The following is a 23,449-nucleotide window of genomic DNA, read 5'->3' on the forward strand; positions in this document are numbered from 1 at the left end:
TACCTAACCCATTCCGAGACGTACGTACCAATCAAAGCCCTCAAACAAACTCTGAAAGTATGTGAAGGGATACCCATCGTGCATCAGCTTTCAGTGTTCCCCAAAATGCATTTCTGACCCTGTGATTTGATGGAACTAACCGTCGAAGCAGGCACCGGCCAGTGGCAGCTTCTGCAACCGCCGCCATATCACCACCCACGCAAACCTAGAAACAAAACCCTTTCTTCTTTCTTAAGGTATCGAAATAAAACAAACCAACCAACCAAAACACAACCCTTCTCCATAAAGACAACACATAAAAACTAAAAACAAACTCCAATTAATTTGTTAACAATGTATTTTAGAGAGAGAGAAACTAAGAGAGGAGGGTCGGAGTCACATCAAAACCACACCAGCTGTGACTGACTACAGAGACGACTGCAGCTGCAGCAGGTGGTGGTAACAGTCGGCTGCAGTTGGCCTCTTCTCCGGGTTCTGATCCAAACACCGGTTTTGGAGCTCCCTCAGCAACTTCGGCACACCTGTCAACCCGCAACTCCTCACCAGATTCCCTACTCCCCACACGTCCACCTTCACCCCATGCAACCCTCTCTCCATCTCCGGCGCGTGCCTCCCACGCGCCACCGCATCTCCAGCCATCCCCACACTGTGCGGGTATATCTGCGGAGCCCCGACAGCCTCCTCGAACCCGCAGACAAACCACTCGTTGTCCCTCTCATTCCTCATCACTTTCTCCCAACATATATCCCTATGCATAAACGACAAGTCGTGTAATGCCACCAGCGCTTTTGTCACGTACATGAGAGCCTCAACGAGCTGGTCGCAATTTGTAGGCTTGAACTTGCACCCTCTAGGCTTAAACACCAAAGCCCAATCTTTCTCCAACGATCTGTGGATGTACTCTGCATGGGGAATTCTCTGGTCGAGAAAATCGTAGATTTCCTTCACGGCGGTCGCCTTCCGAATGTTACTGTAAAATCGAGTCACTGTGGTTGGCGTCATTTCAATTGCGTTTCCGTTCCCCACGTCGATCCTCTCGAAATCGCAAAAAGGTGGCATTTTGTAAGAACCACCATTGCAATTACTACTAATGTTGAAGCATCGATCCGCTAGCAATGGCAATAGGCTTGCAATCCTGAAACATGGGACTAGGGCTTTCAGTCTCTCAGAGGTCGATGACAGATCAACGGTTCCTAAATCAGTGCGAATTATTCGATCTTGAACCCGACTCAATGCACAGAAGGTTACAACATGACCGATTGCGTAGTACCCTAATATGTAAGGAAGATCCATGTAAGTCCACAAAAGTTTCTCAACTATTGAGCTTGACGGATTAATGTCCCGGTCATCTCTTAAATTATCGGCTTCTTCCCCTCTCCATAGACAGAAACTTCGAACGAAGCCTGTCACGTTCGGCCATTGATCCTGTAATGGTTCGGTTGGGGATGAAGCGTTAGGCTTGCGGATGAAGACCATTTCCAGTGAACAAAATTTGGAGACGATTCGGTTGATGCAGTCGTCCCAAATGGGAATGAAGGAGTCTCTACTTGTGGCAGTGGCAGCACTAAGACTTAGATTGGTTCGGATTATGGGGCTTAGAATATCGTATATGATGGCTCTACAGTCTAGCAATTCGGTTGAGGTGGTGAAGAAGATCTCTTTGCCTTGTGGTAAGTCGCGGTACACGTCTTTTCGGAGTGGGAAACGGAGTTCCTCCGGCGGTGGCTCTTGTACGTACCATTGAAGCTCGGATAAGGTAGGAAGTGATGGCGGTGGGACTCGAAGACACCCCACGTAGTACTCCGTTGGGTCTTGAAATTCAAATGGAGGCATTGCTGCAACATATACGCATGCAAATATTGTATAGATCATAATAGAACCTTTAATCAAATCGATATGTAGCATAAAATTGGACAAAAGAAAGTTAAACACAACATTGGCAAATAAATCCAAATTGGTTTTAGGGCATACATCTTGATGAGGATTCTGGTAAGGGAAGCTGGACTTTGTCATTGAACCCTAATAACATTGTTAAACAATGTAGTGTTAGATGTGGAATTATAATTAACCTAGATTTTGTGACATGGTACCATATCAAATATAGAGAAGCTCGTTTTTACCAGAAGTAGCGGATGAAGGTCTTCTTCTACCAAAGACTTTGACTTGTTGTCCGGACACAAATCGATCAACGGAGAAGCCTCTAAAGGGGCCATCTTCAAAGGCTTCCATGGTGCAAGCAACCATGGAATCATCAAAGAAAGTGAGCTCGTCGGCATTTAAGAAGCTCGAGCCTTGTAGCCTCAGTCTCCCTCTGTGGTGCTCCCCTTCTTCCGCCCACAGACTCACCGATTCTTCCCACGTCATTCGAATCTTTCCGATTCGACGGAGCTCCTTGGAAGAAGATGAAGAGAGGCCTGTTGCAAAGTCTAGGGAAGACTGATCATGATGATGAAACCCTAGCAAGGTCCCTCTTCCTCCGTGGTAAAACGGTTCCCCTCCACCGCTCATGATCATTAGTTGCTTTCCCCTACCTGCATATAATAACAGCAAATATATAGATATCAAACCGAAACTAAAAGTTAAATAAAATGACACAACTTAATTAACTTGTTATATTAACTGGCTAGTAACCTCCATTGTTTAGAGATAATGGATATTGATCATAAAATAAAGAATTGTATACAACTTGTGCTGTGGGCATTATATATATAATCAGTAAGCGGTTCACCACTCCTCTATATACCTGAGAGAGGGAAGTCGTCTTCTTTGAACGAAGGCGGTTGGGGAAGATTTCTTGTCATAACAAGAGCCGATCGACTGTCGTCCCCAACCGACCCTAATCTGCTCTGAGGAGTCCTCATCCTCGACCCCATGAACTGCGAGAGCTCCTCGAAAACCTCCTCATCAAAAGAAGCAGGCAACCTATGAAGCTTTCTCTCGTACGGCGAAAGCCTAAAGTAACTCTTTCCAAGTTGTTCTCTCTCGGAACCTCTCTCCCATTCATAAACCTTTCTAAACTCTCCCAGCATGTTATCCCACTTGGTTCCCGCCGTTTTCGCGTCCCTGTTGACGCCATGCTTCTGAAGGAAGTCGGCGACTTCCCTGTCCTTGTCAGCCCTCGTTTTGCTTCTGGTGTGAGTAGTGGCGGTGGCGCCGCCTGTCTCTGTTTGTAACTGCTCTGCTCTTGAAGATGAGCCCGACCCATGATCCGAAGATCCACGGGCTGCCCCACCTTGATACTGAATCCTCCACCCCCTCGCCAGCCATAGCATCTCGTTTGGTTTCCAAACCGGACTCACATACTTTCCTTTTCTGAACTGGTGGTGGTGGTGAACCGGGTTTTGAGGGTCTCCTTCCTCTGTCTTGTTTGTGTCGTGCCCTGATGTTGCTGATAGAGACGGTAGAGGAGAGTGCGGCGGCCACGACGAGGCGGTGTCGGAGGAGGAGGCTGCTCCAGTGGTGGAGACATGGGGTTGAGATAATTGAGTATTTTTTGGATTTGGAGATCGAGATGGGTTTGATTCTGAGGGTAGAATTGGTATTTGGGGTTGTTTCTGTTGGGAAGATGGAGAAGGAAGAAGTTTCCATTGTCCGGTTGTACTTGTAAATCTTGGCCTCTTTGGATTCACAGCTGCCTCAAATTGATGCTGATCGAAGGGAGATGACGATGAGGTTGTTGGAGTACCGGTGGGGACAAACAAAGGAGGAGGAATATTGAAGGAGACACCAGCTGCAGCTGCAGCTCCACTGATATTAACAGCCGTTGGCGGCGGTTGTTGGTCGTTGCGAGAAGGTGAAATCTGTTGCTGCTGCTGCTGAGGTTGTTGTGGGTTTTTCTTGGTTGTTTCTCCTTTTTTGTCACCCATTTCAATTCTCAAATGGGCCCAAAAAGAAAAGGACTTGAGGTAAACAGAAGCCTTGGAGAAGAACTAGAACAAGGAAGAACAAGTTTTGGAGGAGTGGAACTGGTTTGGTTTTGTTATTCCACTATAACGCTCTCATCTTTGTTTTAATTTGTAGTTAAAAGTTGAAATCTGATCACAAAAATTGGCAGTGTAAAGTACAATTATTTGTTATATTTTTCGAAATTCTTCAGAGCATATCTAGCCCGTTAATTGCAATAATGTATAATGTAGGGCTTGGGATTTTTGAATGTTTAAGTTGGGGTTTGGAGTTCTGACCATTGCTTTTTGGACTAGAGCACTTAGGTTGCAGCCATATAAGACCCTTCAGTCTAGGCCAGTTAAAAGCAACAGCAGAAAAAAGTAGCAGATTGAAAAAGTCGTGGTTGTGGAACTGCGATTGAATAAGACCCTTCAGTCTAATTAATCACTTAATTAAGACGGCCCTTGAAACGGTAATTTTGATTTGTCACATTTGTATAGCTTGTGTGAGAGAGTAAAAAAGTAAAGGGAGTTATGATTGTACTACCACTGAAAAACGCGGCTCCGATATAAGAATTTTTTTTTTTTTTAGGAAGAAGAAGATATAAGAACTTAACATCTGCTTTTTGCAAACCGATTTGAATGTGTTTTGATTTTAGAGAAACATATAAAAATGAGAAAGATTTATATGAAATGAATAAAATTTTTAGCCACAAAATTCGATTTTGTCTTTTATAACTTTAAAGTTGTCACTTTACTCTTTAAAATTCTAAATTTGCTCCACTTTGTTCCATATAACTCAAATTTGGATCCCATTTTACTTCTAGAATTCAAAAATCGTCATTTACTCTATAAAACTCAGAACTCGCTCTACATTGCTTTAATTTTGTTAGTTCCGTTACATGCAATGTTAACGTAGAGTGGAGATTTATAATATTTTCTGTTAAATTAGTTATTTTACTCTATAAAACTCGATTTTAATATTTTTTTTTTAATTGTTGAATGTTAAGACATAGTAGAGATTTATAATTCAAGACATTGCATGTGTGATATGATCTTATTGAGTAGTTGCTCCCACATATGTTTTAAGGGGCAACTTTTGAGTCATAAGTGGTAAACTGAAATCAAAATTAAATTTTAGGAAGTATAATTAAAAATAAGCCTATTTTGTGTTAACAAAATAAGAATATATGTACGTTTTTATACATCTATATATATTCTTAATTGATTGCCACATACCCCATATAAATTGTTCTGTTGACAGAGTTCCACGTTTTCCCGCGCAAGGTGAGGGAGTGAGTGGCGAGTGAGAACAAAGGGACGGCATTTTTTTGGTTCAGAACGATGGGGACCGGACGAATAGATGGGTCTGCTCCAGTGAGCGATTGGCATGACTATTTTCAACGTCTTTTTTTATTTTATTTTTTTCCACTTCTCTCACTCCAATTTATTCAAAATATATAAATATTTTAGGCCCCCTTGTGGAGTAGCTTACTTGCATTTCAGTACAGGTTTTCTGCTCTATTTAATCATTTGATTTCCTTTTGATTGAAACACAATTCAAATTAGTGAAAAAATGGATATCTAAAGTTTTTTTTTTTTTTTTTCATTTTTTGATCCAACTTATATGAATTCGTATACCAAGATAGATGCTCCTTTTTTTCTTCTTGTTTATCTACTGCAATAATACCTGCATAAAGCTTTGCAGCTTGCACGTTTTTCAGCTCTTTATCATTTAGATTGAAACGAAGTAATGTGTGCATGCCTTTTATTTGTTGATAAAAGTCATGACCACTTTCGTTAAGATTAGTTTGCATTGCATGCATCGAGTTATGCAAAAAATTTAAAACACATAACAATGTAAAACTAATTTAATATACAACGACAATATTATTTTTTTTGTAAGTAAGTTTTTCTTTTCGAAGAGAGTCTAACATTTGCCTTTAAATCTTGACTCATAATGGTTTCCTTAATATTTTTTACTAGTGAACAATAAGAAGCATGCATAATTATGATTGTAAGTTAAATATTGGGTACTTGTGGCGTTATGCAAGAAGAAAGTTGAGGTTACACCATAAAATTAATTGATAATATAGATATTAAACCAACTTACTTATAAATAAGCTCCTGCAAGGTTCCTTATCTCATATTTTCAAGCTAAACACGTGGACAATACAACCGTAGTGATGTAGAGCACGTGTAGCCATTAAGCTCCATACATGAAATAACATGCTCTGATACCATGAATGAAGTTGAGGTTTCATCATAAAACCGATTGATAATATTGATAATATGGACATTAAATCAACTTACTTATAAGCTCATGCAAGGTCCCTTCTCTCATATTTTTAAGCCAAACACATGGACAATATGTTGGAAAAAATTAGAGTTTAATTGCAATATTAAATCACATAAAATTTTAAGAAATAATTCATGCAATTATATATCAAAATTAATGCATACACATGAGTAACCAATGTTAAATGAACATGATATAATGGATTAGAAAAACCTAGAACATACGGTCGAGGCCAGTGTTGGACACTTTGTCTTTAAGACAAGTTTACGTCCCATTACGGTACTCATGGTTGATCGGCGCATGTCTCCCAAGATACAACGACCACGTTCTTGTAATAGTAGCACTCCAAATCACAAGGCTCCATGAACCACGATTGTGTTGAAAACTCTCTCATATGGACTCAATGAGACTCTCTAATATTTAGTGCACTATAGGTATGATTATGTAAAACAATGAAAAGTTCTCTATGGTGATTATAGGGGGCTTCCCTATTTATAGAATGTGAGATACCTATTTGGAAAGCATGTGACTATTCATGAATAGTCAAAAGTTGCAACTCTTTATTTGAGTAAACACATATTTCTACCAAAAGACTCTACTTCTAATTTTCATTCAATCAATAAATTTAATATAATAATATTTTTTTTAAATTTTCCAACACAATATACAACCGCAGTGATGTAGAGCACGTGTAGCCAGCCGTTAAGCTTCATACATGACACAACATGCTCTGATACCAAGAATAAAGTTGATGTTCCATTATAAAATCGATTGACAATATTGAGAATAATCCAACTTACTTATAAACTCATACAAATAAACTATTCTCATCAATAATGTAGTAGAGGAGGAGCAAGTGCGTCCGAGGGTGGAGCACAACTTATTTATGCCATTTGAAGTGTCAAATTGTGTTGAGATGATGCCCTCAAATTCAATATCACATTCTGACAGGACCATCATCATGGATGTGGCGATCAAGCACTCGTTCGAATATAAGCATAACTTCTTTTGCCGAATCGTAAGAAATTTGATATATAAGTCCATATTTATTACGGATCATAAATATGGATCTTTTTCGACTGAAGAGAATCAAACTCTAATTGTCTCCTAATTTTAATTCATTGATAATTAACACGTACGCCTTTCGGTTCAACAATAAGTAACTAGGAAGACATTTGAATTGTAATGAATCAGTACATTTGAATTGTAATAAATACGGATCCTAATTTTTATAACTCAACTTGTCATGAATCACTACATTAGCAAAAGCGTCAAAATAAAAAAATAATAATTAAAAAAAAAAAGATAACCAAGTTTTCAAAATTAATTATAAGGAAAATTAATGAAAATAACTTGAAAACTTTGAGTTTTAATCAAAAGGACAAAAATGTGTTATAAGTGAATACTATAAGGAGTGACTTTTTAGAATAAAAATGTCATTTTCGTTAAAAGTGAACAGTATGATGAGTGTTTCGTTAAAACTCCCTTAATTATATTAACTCATATTGCATCAAACTCTTTGTTTTCACATGCACGTACAAACAATATGGTCCATGGATCTTCCTTTTAATGCTATAATTCAATGTGGCATTACCAGCAGATGGCTACATTATAGAAAATGTTGCAACAGTTCTGTTACTAGGTAGTGAATTCAACACATCATTTTTTTTCTTGTACTTCTATTAATCTTGACCGTTGATTTTACTTTAAATATTCAACCTACAGCTATGAAACTAAAGAAATGTGTATAAGGTAAGAAATGATGTGTTAAAATCATTTCGCTTGCTATTATTCAGGTTTAGTAATGGATGGTTTTCTATTATGTTGGCGAGGCATAAGGGTTGTTGTGTTGGATATATGTCAACAATCTGTGATAAAATTATATATGCTAATAAATAATAAATGCAAATAATAAAAAATAACAGAGTTTGAACAAAACAAAAATATAAAAACAAACAACTTTAAGATCAAGGCTTGCGTACTCAATGTCCTTGAAACAGAAATTTCGTTCCTATGGCGTCTGCTTCACTAGGATTCAACGATCAAGTTAGAATTCCAACACCGGAAAACTCAACTTCTGGCAAATTTTGCGTGGTTCTCTTAGTAAGAAGGTTTAGGAATGTAAAAGAAGAACTTGATATTTTCTTTGTTCTAAATGTCATACAAATGGATGTATATATATAATATGATTATGTCTGTTCGCAACAGGTATGAGGAATGGATACATCTGTTGGGAGACACCTTCTCAGATGGGTGTTTGTTTTCTGCATTCTTTCACCACACTTTAGACTTCATTTGAAAATATGAGTCTGTTGGTAAAAAATAATTAAAAATAAATAATTAATTAATTTAATTATTAGAGCCCCAGCTCCAAAGCCCAAGGCTCATCTTTTGATAATTATATACTAGTATATGGGCACACACAAAGTGTGTGAGAGAGGAAGAGAGTGATAGAGAATGTGGGAGTGGGAAGTTTTTTTTTTTTTTTTTTTTTTTAAATTATAGATATGTTAGGATTACATGTAGGTGAGGCTTTGAAAAAAAAATTAAAATTTGGTCATGTGAAATTATATTTCTGTCCCACATTTCTTATTCATGTTTTGTTTTAATTAGAGGGTTAAATTGGTAATTTCATAGGATTTTGGTTGATAATGAGTGTTTTATTAATTAGTAGAGATTAATTATATATTAATTAACAATTAATTAGTACACCCTAAAACCCAAGCCTAATTTTATTCTCTAAGGCCTATCACTCAAATCAGTTTCTATAAGGAACAAAGCCTTATAAACTGAATAAACCTTTTGAAAATTGCCAATGTGGGACAATGAAATTTCTACTCAAAATTTCGAACATGTTGTGGCTAAATCGTACTTTCCTTCTCCTAGACATAACCCAAGGGAATCATTTTTGGTTCCCAATCGGTATGGAGTTCCCAGTCCAATCGTCTTTTGTCCTACTTTCACCAACGATCTCACCATTTTGGTTCCCAATCGGTATGGCTATCATTTTTATCACTTATATTTGCTTTTCACTCTCTAATAAGATTTTTTTTTTTAATAATGTAAGGAAAAAGAGTGATAAGAATTGATCAACTTCAAATCAGTTTTCTTTTCAATTTTTTTTATTGATGATGAGTATTTGAAATGATTGTAAAGTTTGAAAACAAGGTTTTTATTTTTATTTTTTACATCTTTGTCGTTTTACTTCTATTGGATTAGACACGTTGGAGCTTTCTGTCTTATGCGGTTCACGTCCGCAATGCTTTAGATAATGAATTTGTAGTCTCTCTTGCGATATTGACTGAGTTGTATAAAACTCATTCCACTGTTCCCGTTATTCGGCATCCTACTATGTATTCTTGAGTCAAAGTGTATCGGATGGGCTTGCTAAGGCTAACCCGCGTCCTGCAGCTTGTAGTGGGATTTTATGAGATTATGCGAGTCATTTCCTTGGTGGAGAAGCTTCATTTTGTCGTTTTTGTTGTGGAGTTAGCTTCATGTTGTCATTTGTGACTTCTTCTAGTGTGATATCTTGCTTTTCGTCAGACTCTTTCTTCTCCTCGACCACTTCGAAATCGTTGGAAAAGTTCTCTTTCCCTGTTGCAGCCATTGTTTTCTTGTTTGGCATGGAGGTGGTTGCCAACAAGTTTGCCAATTTAGGATTGCTTTCATCCTCATTTGATGGGCATGAAGTTCCACCCTTAGAGACGCTTCATTCTTTGCCTTCAGATCCTCTTTCCCATTGAATTATGAAGAGTACAGTTTATGTTTCCCTCACTATTAATAAAATTACCTCCTACCGTGAGATTTAAAAAAAAAAAAAAAATTGTATCAAGTTCAATACATGAATATTTTATCTTCCCCCGCATCAATAGGCAACTACAATTGCAGCACTCATTGCCCTATTCCTAACACATTTATGCATTGATCTCAAATGGAAACCCTAACATTTTCACTCATGCCGCAACACACATAGAAAATGCTCTGTTAGATCATTCAATTATAAGCTTGATGTGGTGTAATTTCTTCATTTGCTTAAACCCAAATGAAGACCCTAAGGGTATGTTTGTTTGCCTTCATTAGCATTCCTTCAACTAGACTAGACTAATGATAGTGCAGTTTGGTGTTTGTTATTTACACAGACATGAGTTAATGAGACTAAAAGGGACTCGCCTCGACTGAACGCCTCGATATCCGTTCTTAGCGAGAGCCCTCAATTTCTAGTGGACTCCTAGTCCCGTCCTCTTTCGTAGCTGATCCATCCGTCTTCTTCGCACCTTCGCCATCTCCCTTCTCCTTCACGACTTCGCACCCTCTCCCTTAGGCCTTCACCTTCACCATCCCACCTAAAAGCTAAATCTAGATCTCGAACAAAAACTGATAAAGAGTCCACCGACTTTCTTCCCTTCTTCTTGTTCAATTTCACTCTCTCTTTCTCTCAACAAAATCGCCATGGTTGTGGCTTTGAAGCTCTTGAAGCAACTTCGAGCACTGCACACCAACTCCACAATCCTCGACCGCAATCTTAGCCCACGACTCTTGAGCATTTGCAGAGCAATCTTTACCATTCTGGCTCGACCGCCGCTAAACCCTGATTCTCCTTCCCCGTCGTTTCTGAACCAATACGAGCTCGACAAGTCCGCCGCCATTGCCGAAACCTGGTGAAAGCTTATGTTTTTTAGCATACAATTTTCAAATTTTCAAATTGAATTTGATTTTGTTATGCTATAATTGTGAATTCATGACCAATGAGAAAGAAATTCATTACCAAAGGAGTGAAATATTGTCATCTTTATGATTGGGAATTCAATCTTTTGATCAATGGGTATGTGCAAAAGGGTGATTTGGAAAGTGCCCAGTAGGTGTTTGATGAAATATTAGCACTATCATAATGTTTTCAAGTAGGTGGGTAAATGTTTAATCACATATAAGAACTAGTAGGTGCTGCTTCTTTGTTGTTATACCTTTCATCTTCTCCAATTGGCTTGGGAATTTCATTCTGATCCAAACTTGATAAAGGACAGTAGTAGATCAAAGTGATCCTAATTGATTGTGCATCTTTCATGTGGTCTTTTTTTTTTTTTAAATCAAGTTCATATAAGTCGAGGTGTCCGTATAAAGATACAGGTTCTTTGGTGGTACTGGGATATTTTTGTTTTAGGAAATACAAGGCATCTCCTTTGTAGCTGTCCCATGATGATTCGTCTCAAATTAGTATGCTTATTATGATACATAAAGCATTGATTGGTTTTTTTTCTTTTTGTTCTTTTACTTTGTGTATATTCATAAAATAGATTGATTCTTCAACTGAAAGTTAATTGGTTTGGAAATGACTAAACATTCAACTGCCATATTTGTTAATTGATTTGCTGATATGTAGTGCTCAGGCAATAACCTGCTGGAAGCCAATACTGAGATCTATTGTTCCTTCTCTTTGTACTTCTCACTTCCAAATGAATCAGAAAAATATCAGGAAGGCCTTGAAGAAGGCAGGCCTTAATAATACCTTATCAAGTAAATTTGCTCCATTGCTCCATGTCATAAGAGCAGAATGCATACGCCAAACCAGGCCAAACGAAGAACCTCACAAAGCGCAAAGGGAAAAAAAGTTGCAATTAAGGAAGAAAATGCTGACTGAGCGAGCCTCCCTAGCCGGCAACTGCACAAATTTCACGGCATATTGTTGATTTGTAAAAATTGAAGCAAAACCAGAATAATCACAGGTGAAAATTTTGATTTCAATTTTGAAAGCAATTTGGTAGTTTAGCATTACTTTGCAAGCTAGTAGTTTCTTATTTTGCTTTTCATTTTTCTTTTGATTTTGGGCTGTGAGGATGGTGTAATTCTTTATAGTGGATCTCTTCTTGCTCTTGACCCTACATTTTGATGCTACTCTTGAATCATGTATTTTTTTCGTTGGCAAAAATTTTGGTTTATATTTTTTATTATCACTCTCATCCAATAATTTTAATTATGATAATATGTTTAATAGAAAAGAAATTAAAATAAAACAATAATTTAGTCTCAGTCCGAGCAAACACTAATAAATTGGCGACAATACTATTTTCATTATCTTGCTTTTTAGTCCGACACTTCACCAAATACTTCATTAAGTCAGTCCAGCTTAGTCTAGCCTAACTTAGTGTAACTTAATCTTTGAAACTAATTCAATCTAAAATAATTCAATGCAATAAACGCATCATAATTGTTTTATATGTTTCTCCCCGCGAGATCATATTCCATTATTATATCAAAATGATACGTAGTAGTGAAGGACGGGGCTGGCAACTGGCAAATACTGACGTACGAAGCACCAGCAGCAGGCCGGCGCAGAGCTGCCATTTTGGCAGCAATTAGTGTTAACAGACAGACTTTTTTGTCTGGGTCCAAAGACACGCACTAATCACTAGCCACTACCCCCAACTCCTAATTTTCAAAACATATGATACCCTATGGCTACGATCTCCTCGGTCTTCCCTATTCATTTCATTGCCCTTGATTAAATATTTGAACTCCTTCAGGAATGTGAGAGGTTTGCTTTAGCTATATATATTTCGATGCCTCGTCTTCTTTTCTATTTTCTCTTTTCTTCTAAATATTCCCATGATCATTCTTGCTCAGTGGTTTATCTATAAAGTCGTATAACTTTTTATGGTGAAACATTCGCGTGCTTGCTGCTTACCCATCTTGTTTGGCAATTCATATATATGGACAACTAGCTACCATTTCATAATATGCCTACGTGACAACTTAAAGATTGCATTTTGAGTTGAGCCTGCATTATAATCATTGTGATCCAAGATATGGGGCCAAAATTATTTTTTATTTCAAGCAAACTAAGAATTCATACATTGTTTTTCCGTTGGGATATACGTCGATTGTCATAAAAGGAATTCTCTTCGAAAGTGCTTTTGTAGAAGCTAATTTCCTTTGTGTTTTGTATTTTTTTTTTTTTTTCAAAAAGTAGCATTTCATTAAGTAGGAAAAAAAAGTTACAAACCAACTCAAAGGAAGGCAGAATAATCCAAAATACATTGGGGAGAAACCATAAACACAACAACCTAGCCGAATATGCAACAAACAAAAATTAAAACCCTAACCCCTATCCTCCAAACATAGAGAGCAGCTCTTGCCGCTACCGTTGTCATGAACGTCTTGCTAGCAGCCATCAAGGTAGCAACGCTAGAGAAAATGACCAAATAGCCAATTCAACCAAGACATCATAAGACAAAAATTACAAACTCGCAACTAGAAGAGCACCACAACTAGATTTCATCACCGAAAACAACGAATTGAGAAATAGTCTTTTGATCAGTTTCCAATAAATGCAACCACTAGTTAATTAAACAAACAGTACTGCCTCTGTACAATTATCCAACTGAATATACAGGACATTACTATAGCCTACAAGAAAGAGAAAAATCATAATTTATTCAATTTATTTGTTGCAAATGGGGAGGGGCATGCTCTCAATTTTTCTCTCTTCTATGCTTGGGCTTTTGTGGAAATGCTCTGGCTAAATAATTTTATAGGACGACAATAAGACCGGTAATGCTTTATGACACAGAATATTAGGCGGTGAAGTATCAACAGATAAATAAAATAGGTGTAACGGAGATGAGAATACTTCGTTGGATGTGTGGGCAGACGAGAAATGATAAGATTAGGAATGAGGATATCCAAGGTAAAGTAGGGGGAGCCGAAATTGAAGGAAAGATGAGAGAAAATCGGTGGTTTGGACATGTGAAACGAAGACCTACTAAAGCTCATGTTAGAAGATGTGATTACGGAATAAAGGTTCAGGGCTAAAGGAGTAGACGAAGACCTAGGAAGACTTTGGAAGAGACTTTAAAAAAAGTCCCTCACCAAAGATATATAGATCCCTCAGCAAAAAAAGTTCTCACTTAATGAGAAAAGATTTTGTTGTTGTTGTTGTTGTTGATTGTGAATTGTTATGTATAGATCCCTCACCAAAGATATATAGTTCCCTCAGCAAAGAAAGGAAATGAAAAAAGTCCCTTTTATTTTTGAGAAATCAGTTAGAAAACAGGATTTTACAATTTCAATGGATGAAATGCTTAAAATTAAAGAATGATTACACATGGACAGAATATTAACGATACTATCGATTAAGAATTGATGACATATTGACGAAATCTCAAAACTCATCGTTTTAGTAAAAGAGAAATGACACATTTTTCTCTCATTGCACATCTGTAACATCCCACATCGCCCAGGAGAGTGATCCTTATATGTATATTCCTATCCTTACCTAGCACGAGGCCTTTTGGGAGCTCACTGGCTTCGGGTTCCGTAGGAACTTTGAAGTTAAGCGAGAAGGGGGCTAGAGCAATCCCATGATGGGTGACCCACTGGGAAGTTGCTCATGAGTTCCCAAAAACAAAACCGTGAGGGAATGGTAAGCCCAAAGCGGACAATATCGTGCTATGGTGGTGGAGCGGGCCCGGGAAGTGATCCGCCCCGGACCGGGATGTGACAATTTGGTATCAGAGCCTAACCCTGGTCGCGTGTGTGCCGACGAGGACGTCGGACCCCTAAGGGGGGTGGATTGTAACATCCCACATCGCCCAGGGGAGTGATCCTTATATGTATATTCCTATCCTTACCTAGCACGAGGCCTTTTGGGAGCTCACTGGCTTCGGGTTCCGTAGGAACTCCGAAGTTAAGCGAGTAGCGCGCGAGAGCATTCTCAGGATGGGTGACCCATCGGGACGTTCTCGTGTGAGTTCCCAAAAACAAAACCGTGAGGGCGTGGTTGGGGCCCAAAGCGGACAATATCGTGCTACGGTGGTGGAACGGGCCCGGGAAGTGATCCGGCCACTGGCTTCGGGTTTCGTAGGAACTCCGAAGTTAAGCGAGTAGCGCGCGAGAGCATTCCCAGGATGGGTGACCCATCGAGAAGTTCTCGTGTGAGTTCCCAAAAACAAAACCGTGAGGGCGTGGTTGGGGCCCAAAGCGGACAATATCGTGCTACGGTGGTGGAACGGGCTCGGGAAGTGATCCGGCCCGGGCCGGGATGTGATAATTTGGTATCAGAGCCTAACCCTGGTCGCGTGTGTGCCGACGAGGATGTCGGACCCTTAAGGGGGGTGGATTGTAACATCCCACATCGCCTAGGGGAGTGATCCTTATATGTATATTCCTATCCTTACCTAGCACGAGGCCTTTTGGGAGCTCACTAGCTTCGGGTTCCGTAGGAACTCCGAAGTTAAGCGAGTAGCGCGCGAGAGCATTCCCATGATGGGTGACCCATCGGGAAGTTCTCGTGTGAGTTCCCAAAAACAAAACCGTGAGGGTGTGGTTGGGGCCCAAAGCGGACAATATCGTGCTATGGTGGTGGAACGGGCCCGGAAAGTGATCCGGCCCGGGCCGGGATGTGATAACACCCCTTTTAAATTAAATAAATTAAAAGTAAATCACTATTCATAAATAAACATATATATATATTTATGTATATATTGGTATGAAGAAGGAGAAAAGCGATACACTAATATTATTTTCCTGTCATTTGATTTGTATTTACAGGATTGGGGACACATTTTTTATCCACATTTTATAGGACTCCCGACTCACTTTGTAATGTATTAAACGGTCCAAATTGTATGTCTTTTAGGTATTCTCTTGAAAATCATGTCTATAAAAAATCACTTAAATCTGAAACCATATGACTCTTGGATTAAAAAATGATGGTCATTTTAGTGTTTCTTTGTTGAACCGTATTCGTTTGTTTCCTTCCCTACAAATAAATGTCTTATTGGTCTTGAATTTTTTAGTTTTTTGTGAAGATAATTTATGAATGATGAATTGAAATACAAGTGATCAGGGTTGTTAATACATTAGTAAGTAGGTCTAGAAAATGGGTATCAAATTATGGGTTTAAAAAAGAGGGTTACCAATCCTAACCCATTTGTAGTTATAGTTGGATAATACAAAGAATACTAAAATTTTAAACTAAATGATATGTCATTAAAAAAAGTAAGCACATTTATTAATACTTAATTAATAATTTAATCATTAACAAACACATCATTTCATTTACAAAATTTAATTTAAAATTTTAATCTCTCTTATTGCCCTAGTTATCACTGAAACCGGACAAATGATAACAGTAGCTGCACAGCTAGTTAGCTGAGCACACAACACGCACCACAAGGCATGTGATTCTGCTGCATGATTGTCGTTTAAATAAATTTTATTCACACAATTAGCTCATACATAAGAGGCTCTTGAAATTGCCGCTGCAACAACCAATATACTGAAAGAGAACCGACGGAGGAACAATTTTCAAGTTTGAAAATGTAGGACTACTTAACCATGCTAATACTTCCTCAAATTCAGCTGCCCATACATTGCTAAATATTAATTTCTGCGTTCAAGTTACGTACCATATATCATCAGAGCAGTATTACATCAATTTCTGCAGCGTGGACGACAGTGAAATTACATGTAAGCATGAATACGATAGTCACCGAATTAACATGAACCGTAGGGTTTTGACCCTCTTGCATCTCGTGATTATTGCTCTTCGATCTGTGTCTCGTGTACAATAAGGCTGCAACCCGGCAACCATAGTGAAGCCATGAATCACCATAACTGATAAGCCGAGGCTCGTTTATATGTGTTTTTAAAATAATTGAAAACGTTTTTTGTAAAAATGTTTTTGAAACTAATTTTTAGTAAAAATTCAAGTGAATTTTAGAAAGCACTTTAAGTGATTCCTGAAGGAAGCACATATCTAGTGCTTATTTTAAAAAACACTTAAAGTGTTTTTGGAACCCAAAATTAATTTTACCAAAAGCAAGCACTTCCAAACGAGTTCTTGATCTCTTCTATATCCTTACATGATTAATTACTTTGTGGTTGTTAACAATTTAAAGGACAAGAAAAGAAGACGAATTAGTTGACTGCAAATTTTAATCTTATTCTATTGACTAAAATGAAGAAAACTACATATTGTTGAGATACAAGAAATTTTTCTATATAAACCTAATTCTAAACAAACAAAAAATAATAATGAAAGTTACATATAAATCACTGCAGACATGATCACTATTACCTTGCTGGTATCGTTTAAATTTCTCAAGCCGTCAACCCTAGAAACCACAAATGACCAGTCCGTAAATGGCATTGGAGAAACCTTTCGAGGCCCCCTACTTCAAGCACCCTAACCCATAGCTAGGCCGGCTACGCACTTCCTTTTCGTCCAGGCTTATCAGTCTCCACCTCATTCAAATGTTCCTTTCCAAGGGTACACAAAGCAAATGCCTTCACAAGCATTATATTGTGTGTTCTTGCTTTTAACAGAAGCAGTGCTTCTGTGTGAATACATACTTGGATCAGTCCTGATCAAATTCACTGCCCTAGCTATTCCTATATAGCTACATTTTATGTGTCATATGATCGATAATATTAGTCCAACAAGCAAAGCTTCCTTTTGAATTGAGATCATCTCAAGATTTCTGTGTCTGAAACCGATAGATTCAAAAATCTAGATCATTCATATTAAATTTTGCAGCTTCCATTGGCCCGTTTTGTTGACTTACTTCACCGAAAATCAAACTCTTAAACAACCTGAATCTTTATTTCTCTCAAAAATCTCTCTTTTTTTCCTGAACGATCCAAATTTTTGGATTCATCGACTCGGAACACAAAATTCTAGCACGAATCTCAACTCACTCGTTCCTTCCTTCACCAAATTCGTCACCAAATTCGTAGAGGGTCCTATCTAATCCTACTTGGCCTGTAGGTTTACTAGGTTTCACCTTTTTTAACTACAAAACATGTTTTCTTTGGGATTTGGGACGGTAAAAAAGCTGCTCTCACTTCCATTTTTACTGGCTTCTTCCTAAATGATCTCTCCATTGTCAATTGACTGAGCATATAAAACATAGAGTTGAGACAAAGCCGGTTTTAATGTCAAAGTCCACTCTCTTTTTGTCGTTAAGTTAGCATACAGATCCAACATTTATATTTATATTATTATTATTCCCCTTTTTCTTAATCACATGATTAAACATCTTTGATTTTTATCGACACGCATTTCTTGTATTGACTATTCATTGTTGTGATGAAGATCGACATAGAAATTATATGGTCTCCTCTTGAAACCGATTGTTTGATTTACTAACTAAAACAAAAGTCAAGATTAAACACTAATCTAAAATTTCAAATAGAGGACACCTTTTCAAGTTTGAAAGTATTGAGATCATGTCGAGCTTTACCATGCTTATATATACACATTCTTAAATGTGATCATTAGTTAAGTTCTTTTTTTATATCTCTCGTAATAGATGATTAGAAAAGAAAACTTAAAGACTCGTTTGAAAAAAGACTAAAAGAGTTTTTGGTCAAAATATTTTCAAGCATTTCAAAAATATTTTCAAACAAGCCTTGAGAGAATAAAATGCTCCAATTAGAAATCACAACAGTAGATTGTGGAGCCTTATCGGTCATGTTGCAAAGTAGAGCAACTACACAATGCTTATTATCTTTGGGGAGAGTTTCTGTATTTTTTTTTTTTTTTTTGTACCAAGAGAAGTGTTATTTGCACTTTTTTTTTCCTGCATAAATATGTTTGTTTCCAGCCTTTGAATAAATCAAGAACGGAATTAAGTAAAAAATATAATTAGGGGTATCCACACAGAAAAAGAGCGTCTAATACGCATCTCTAATATTTGTCTTTTTGGTTACTTTTCTTGTCTAAGTTAGGGGAGTATTTTTGCTCATCACCCTATTTATCACTGTTAGATGAGTTTGAATTTCAAGATTCGTGTAGTAGATAGGCACAAATCTCAAAATTCAAACTCATCTAATGGTGATAAATAAAGTGATGAGCATACACCATACTAAATGGTGATGAGCAAAAATGTATTCATCATAATAGCTAACAAGTGTCAGCCTTATGTGTCTTGAGAAATGCCACATGTCATCATCCTCTGAGCATCTCTAAAAGATGTTGAAAAATAATTAAAATTCTATTTTAAAAAGTCAAATTTAAGAAAATATCTCCAACGGGTTTTATAAAAGAATCTTTATTAAACAAAATGATTGGTAAATCTATAAATTTACAGGCAAAAGGAACAGTAAATCTTTAAATTTACAAATTAACTTTTGACCAGTTAAATATTAAAAATAATAAAACTCGAGAGTGAACTTTAAGCAAGGAGGACATGAATAGAAAGAAGGTTATCTTGAAAAATGAGAACTTTAACGGAAAACTTTCGGCATTGTTTATTTTAACGGAAAATCAAATTTTTACACTAACAAGTTAATTCAGGTACTATTCATTTTACCCTTTATTCTGTTCTTATCGTTAAAACTCAAAGTTTTCAAGTTATTTTCATTAATTTTCCTTAAAAAATAAGGTTCGTTTTGAATTGTTATAATAAAATATTCAAAATTTATTAAAACGTAGTAGTTTTTTAACACTTTGCTAGTTTTTTGTCTTCATCAATTTTGGAACGATTTTAAGATTTATTCAAATGGTGCGACTCATTTGTTGTTTCATATAAAACACCAACGCATCCGGTGGAATAACAAATATAATCAATTACATGCTTCTTTCAACTTGCAAAGACATATTTTATGTTATTAATTAAGGTCATCATGATTAATAATAAGATGAAGTTGCTTTCATTTTTCAATTTGAAAAGAATAACACACCTAATATTCCAACCAAGAAAAATTTGAAATTAGGGCAGGTAAACATTCGTTGATCGGAAGTATAGCAAACTTACAAACCTAAATAAATAAAAGAGACATTTATATTTGGGTCCAAAAAATCAACATGCTATCAAGTTAAGTTCCGTATTACCTTTTCTTTCCCCTTTATTTTTTATACAATTTTTACATTTTTTCTATAAATATTAGTGATAATTAAAATCTGTTAATTTCATGCATCAATTTATTTGTATTTTGAATTTTGAATATTTAAAGATTGGTTTATTTTTAATCTACCTAATATCTTCTAACAATAAACTAGTATATATACTAAGTTACTAACATAAATCCACATGGAGAACATACACCTAACTCAAGGAATTTCTCAAACCGTCGAAGTTTTCTTAAAAAAAATTTAAAGCAAACTTATATTAAAATGTTACAAACTAGCAAGACAAACAGATGAACCAAAAAGGAATAGTACTTATAAATTATAGACTTTTAAACCTGTACGCCATTAGACCAAGTCATGTTTCTGGACTTCTGGTTCATTTTTCTGATACAAGACTGATGCCTTACAACAGTAAACTAATTAATTAAGGTCATGAAAAATACAATATTTCGATTTCGCATGCAAACAAAAAGCAAAGGCCAAAAATATACATTCCAACCTCACAAAATAAAAAGATTGAGATTTTTGAAGTTATCTTCTTTGTGGTCTTGCCCTTGTAATATTCTCTCTTGCATCGGATAGCTCCACACCATAAACTTCATGCTGAGTATCAATGTCATCGTAACCTTCGTCGTCTTCATCATCCTCAGTGTCCTCCACTTTTGTGATCTCCTTTTTCCTTCTTCCTATACCTCCCTTAAGCCAATCCACCACCTCTATCATGGTGGGACGATTGTCGGGGCTATTATCGGTGCATTTCATAGCAATCAGGACCGTCGATTTCACTTGTACTTTATCAAACTTGCCCTTCAACCTAGGATCAGCAATTTGATTAAATGCACCCTTTTGGACATAGGGGGTGACCCATTGAACAATGTCACGTTTCACTCCTCCTGGTAGTTTTTCTATCGGCTTTTTTCCACTAATTATTTCTAGGAGCAAAATCCCAAAGCTATAAACATCACAACTCTCAGAAACCTTCCCCCACATGGCATATTCAGGAGCTAGATATCCAAGAGTTCCCTTTACCCTAGTAGTCAGATGAGTTACACCGTCCGGAATCAGCTTTGCAAATCCGAAATCAGCAACTTTTGCTTCGAATTCAGAATCTAGAAGCACATTACTGGCCTTTATGTCTCTGTGAATTATATGAGGATTGGCCTCATGGTGCAGGTACCTTAACAATGCAAAAGACGAAGAAAATTGAACAATGCTAAATCATACTTAAAAGTATTTCATATGAATTACGTAATAATTAGATTATCATCAATGTATAAGATTTAATTATTATTAAACTTAATTTTTATTCCTAAGTTATGAACATACACATGAATACGTTAGTATCCCTACAATAGCAATGGATGTGTTCATAACTCAATGATCCTGTACCTACTAAAGTGGATGGACCAAAATTAGAATCCAACCATCAAGTTTAATTGATGACAATTAGATCTTGACGTCCTTGTTTAAGGATGTTAACAGACTTCCAATGAATCTAATCATAATTCATTGCAATTTGAAGCTCATAGAAATGTTAACTAGCTAGATCTTATTATCAATGAATTAAAGCTCAGGTAAGCAAAAGCATCTTTCACACCTATATTTTGTATACTAATTAATAAGGATATATAATACTTGATTACCCCCTTGGGGATGAGCTCATTTTCCCACTTTTGAATTTTGGAGGTGTACTTATCTGAATGATTCATTTAGCAAAAGAAGGAACATACAAAATAAGGTGACACAATCGAGGGTTTACTTAAGGAACACACAGAATAAGGTGACACAATCAAGGGTTTACTTTTATATTTAATAACGGTTTTTGTGGAGCAAATTAACGATTAATTAGCTTTTATATAACTTACGATAAACCTTCAGCTGATCCAATGGCGATGCTCAGTCTTCTTGACCAATCAAGAAGACAATCTGCTGCAAGTTGGCCATGTAAATGGGTGATCAAGCTATGATTAGGCATAAAATCGTACACTATGAGCCTTTCATCACCTCCAGCATAAAATCCCCGCAGGCCTAACAGATTTCTGTGTCTCACCCTTCCAAGTATTTCAACTTCCACTGCAAACTCCATCTCTGCCTTTGGACTCATTGTCTTTAATCGTTTCACCGCAATCTGAACACATAAATATAAGTGACAAAATTAAGTGTGACTACTAAAACCAACCAATTGAAAAAAGAAGAAGAAAATACTTTGTTGTAAAAATTATAAATTAATTGATCATGCGGCTTGCTAGCTGGTGATGATCAGAAGAATCGAAAAATCAAAGGAAAAAGATGGACATGATTGCCTTGCCTCGACGCCTTTACTTGTTCGACCCCAATAAACACTTCCAAACCCTCCTTCTCCAATTTTGTTATCATGGTGGAAGCTGTTCGTTGCATGAAGAAGCTCCTTGAGAGAATATATTTCCCACGGGTAATCCCTGTTCTTGTGAACCCTACTAATTAATTGAACAAGCAAACCCCAGAACTAATAAATACATGAAAAGTAGTAGCAAGTAAAGATATATAATTAATCAACAATAAACATAGATCAGGTTATAATTAGATTACATCAAGTTTACCTGGTCTCAGCTGGCTCTCGATCTTCTTCGGCGGCACAACAAAAGCAGTTCAAGGGCATTTTGGTTCTTGGAAAGAAAAAACAAGCCTTAATAACTGGTATATATGGAGGGTAGTTGATTAATAATTATGGACTGTGACCGAGGGATGGAGAATAAAACAAAAGCTTGATGGTCCTAGCAAGAAGAAGGCAAAATATTTCGGAAACTTTGAAGCAAAAGGAAGGAGTCTTATATGGCGAAGACAAAAGACAGCAGCCTTGGAAGTCAAGGAACTATGGTGTTCAATGGCGAGAACAAATCTTTGGCTGTTCACCAGCAGTCTTCGTGCTCATGTACTCTAGTATTGTTAGCTTTTGCCCAACCTGTAGTTTTTTGTTGGACATATGTCAAATTTTTAATCTTCTGATTAATAGACTTTCTTATAAAAAAGTTATTTCGTACAGTTTTAGTATGTGATATAAATATTTATATTTTGAAGGAGGTGGTATAAAAATTAGGGTAAATTACAAAAAACTACCTCAATTATTGGTCTAACGACACTTTCATACCTCATCTTTTAAAAATGACAATGTCATACCTCATCTTACGAATTTGTGCCAATGTCAAACCTCCGTCAGTTTTTCTGTTAAATGCTGACGTGGCCAGAGACGGAACCCACTCATTAATCCAACTGGATTGAAAAATAATAAAACATTTTTTAATAATTAAATATTCAAAAATTAAAATAATTGAAAATTACAAAACTAAAAAAATAAAAAATGGCCTAAGGGATCCAGCCTTTCCTTCCACCCACACCAACCCTTTTTCTTCTTCTTTTCGACAGGCACCAAACCCT

At 36.8% G+C, this 23,449-nt stretch overlaps 2 protein-coding genes across 3 annotated transcripts; both read right to left on the reverse strand.

The window, feature by feature from the left end:
* Positions 1-296: 296 nt before the first annotated feature.
* On the reverse strand, positions 297-4,048 carry LOC103942688. The gene is made up of 4 exons (XM_048564930.1): positions 2,744-4,048; positions 2,121-2,531; positions 1,972-2,019; positions 297-1,835 (listed from the first exon to the last, which is right to left on the reverse strand). Exons 1-4 carry the CDS (start codon positions 3,864-3,866, stop codon positions 406-408), a joined length of 3,012 nt encoding a protein of 1,003 aa, XP_048420887.1. The 5' UTR covers positions 3,867-4,048; the 3' UTR covers positions 297-405.
* Positions 4,049-20,268: 16,220 nt separating this feature from the next.
* LOC125468945 (PTI1-like tyrosine-protein kinase At3g15890) lies at positions 20,269-23,051 on the reverse strand. 2 transcript variants are annotated; one of them, XM_048565767.1, is made up of 4 exons: positions 22,615-23,051; positions 22,344-22,488; positions 21,901-22,163; positions 20,269-21,212 (listed from the first exon to the last, which is right to left on the reverse strand). In XM_048565767.1, exons 1-4 carry the CDS (start codon positions 22,671-22,673, stop codon positions 20,567-20,569), a joined length of 1,113 nt encoding a protein of 370 aa, XP_048421724.1. In that variant the 5' UTR covers positions 22,674-23,051; the 3' UTR covers positions 20,269-20,566. The 2 variants fall into 2 exon arrangements, with proteins under 2 accessions (XP_048421724.1, XP_048421723.1); XM_048565766.1 differs by having other exon boundaries at positions 22,344-22,491; positions 22,615-23,045.
* Positions 23,052-23,449: the final 398 nt, after the last annotated feature.

The sequence above is a fragment of a genome, unplaced genomic scaffold (genome assembly GCF_019419815.1).
Source record: "Pyrus x bretschneideri cultivar Hongxiangsu unplaced genomic scaffold, Pyrus_bretschneideri_v1 Contig4, whole genome shotgun sequence".
In the NCBI taxonomy this organism is placed as follows: domain Eukaryota; kingdom Viridiplantae; phylum Streptophyta; class Magnoliopsida; order Rosales; family Rosaceae; genus Pyrus; species Pyrus x bretschneideri.

Bases quoted from the DNA above. Each gene is read 5' to 3' on its own strand.
- LOC125468945 (XM_048565766.1), bottom strand. From the start codon at position 22,673: ATGCCCTTGAACTGCTTTTGTTGTGCCGCCGAAGAAGATCGAGAGCCA. The intron at 22,492-22,614 runs GTAAACTTGATG...TCAATTAATTAG, and splicing joins CGAGAGCCAGCTGAGACCAG to TAGGGTTCACAAGAACAGGG. The intron at 21,213-21,900 runs GTAAGTTATATA...TGCATTGTTAAG, and splicing joins GGATCAGCTGAAGGTTTATC to GTACCTGCACCATGAGGCCA.
- LOC103942688 (XM_048564930.1), bottom strand. From the start codon at position 3,866: ATGGGTGACAAAAAAGGAGAAACAACCAAGAAAAACCCACAACAACCT. The intron at 2,020-2,120 runs GTAAAAACGAGC...CAATGTTATTAG, and splicing joins ACCTTCATCCGCTACTTCTG to GGTTCAATGACAAAGTCCAG. The intron at 1,836-1,971 runs GTATGCCCTAAA...TATATGTTGCAG, and splicing joins ACCAGAATCCTCATCAAGAT to CAATGCCTCCATTTGAATTT.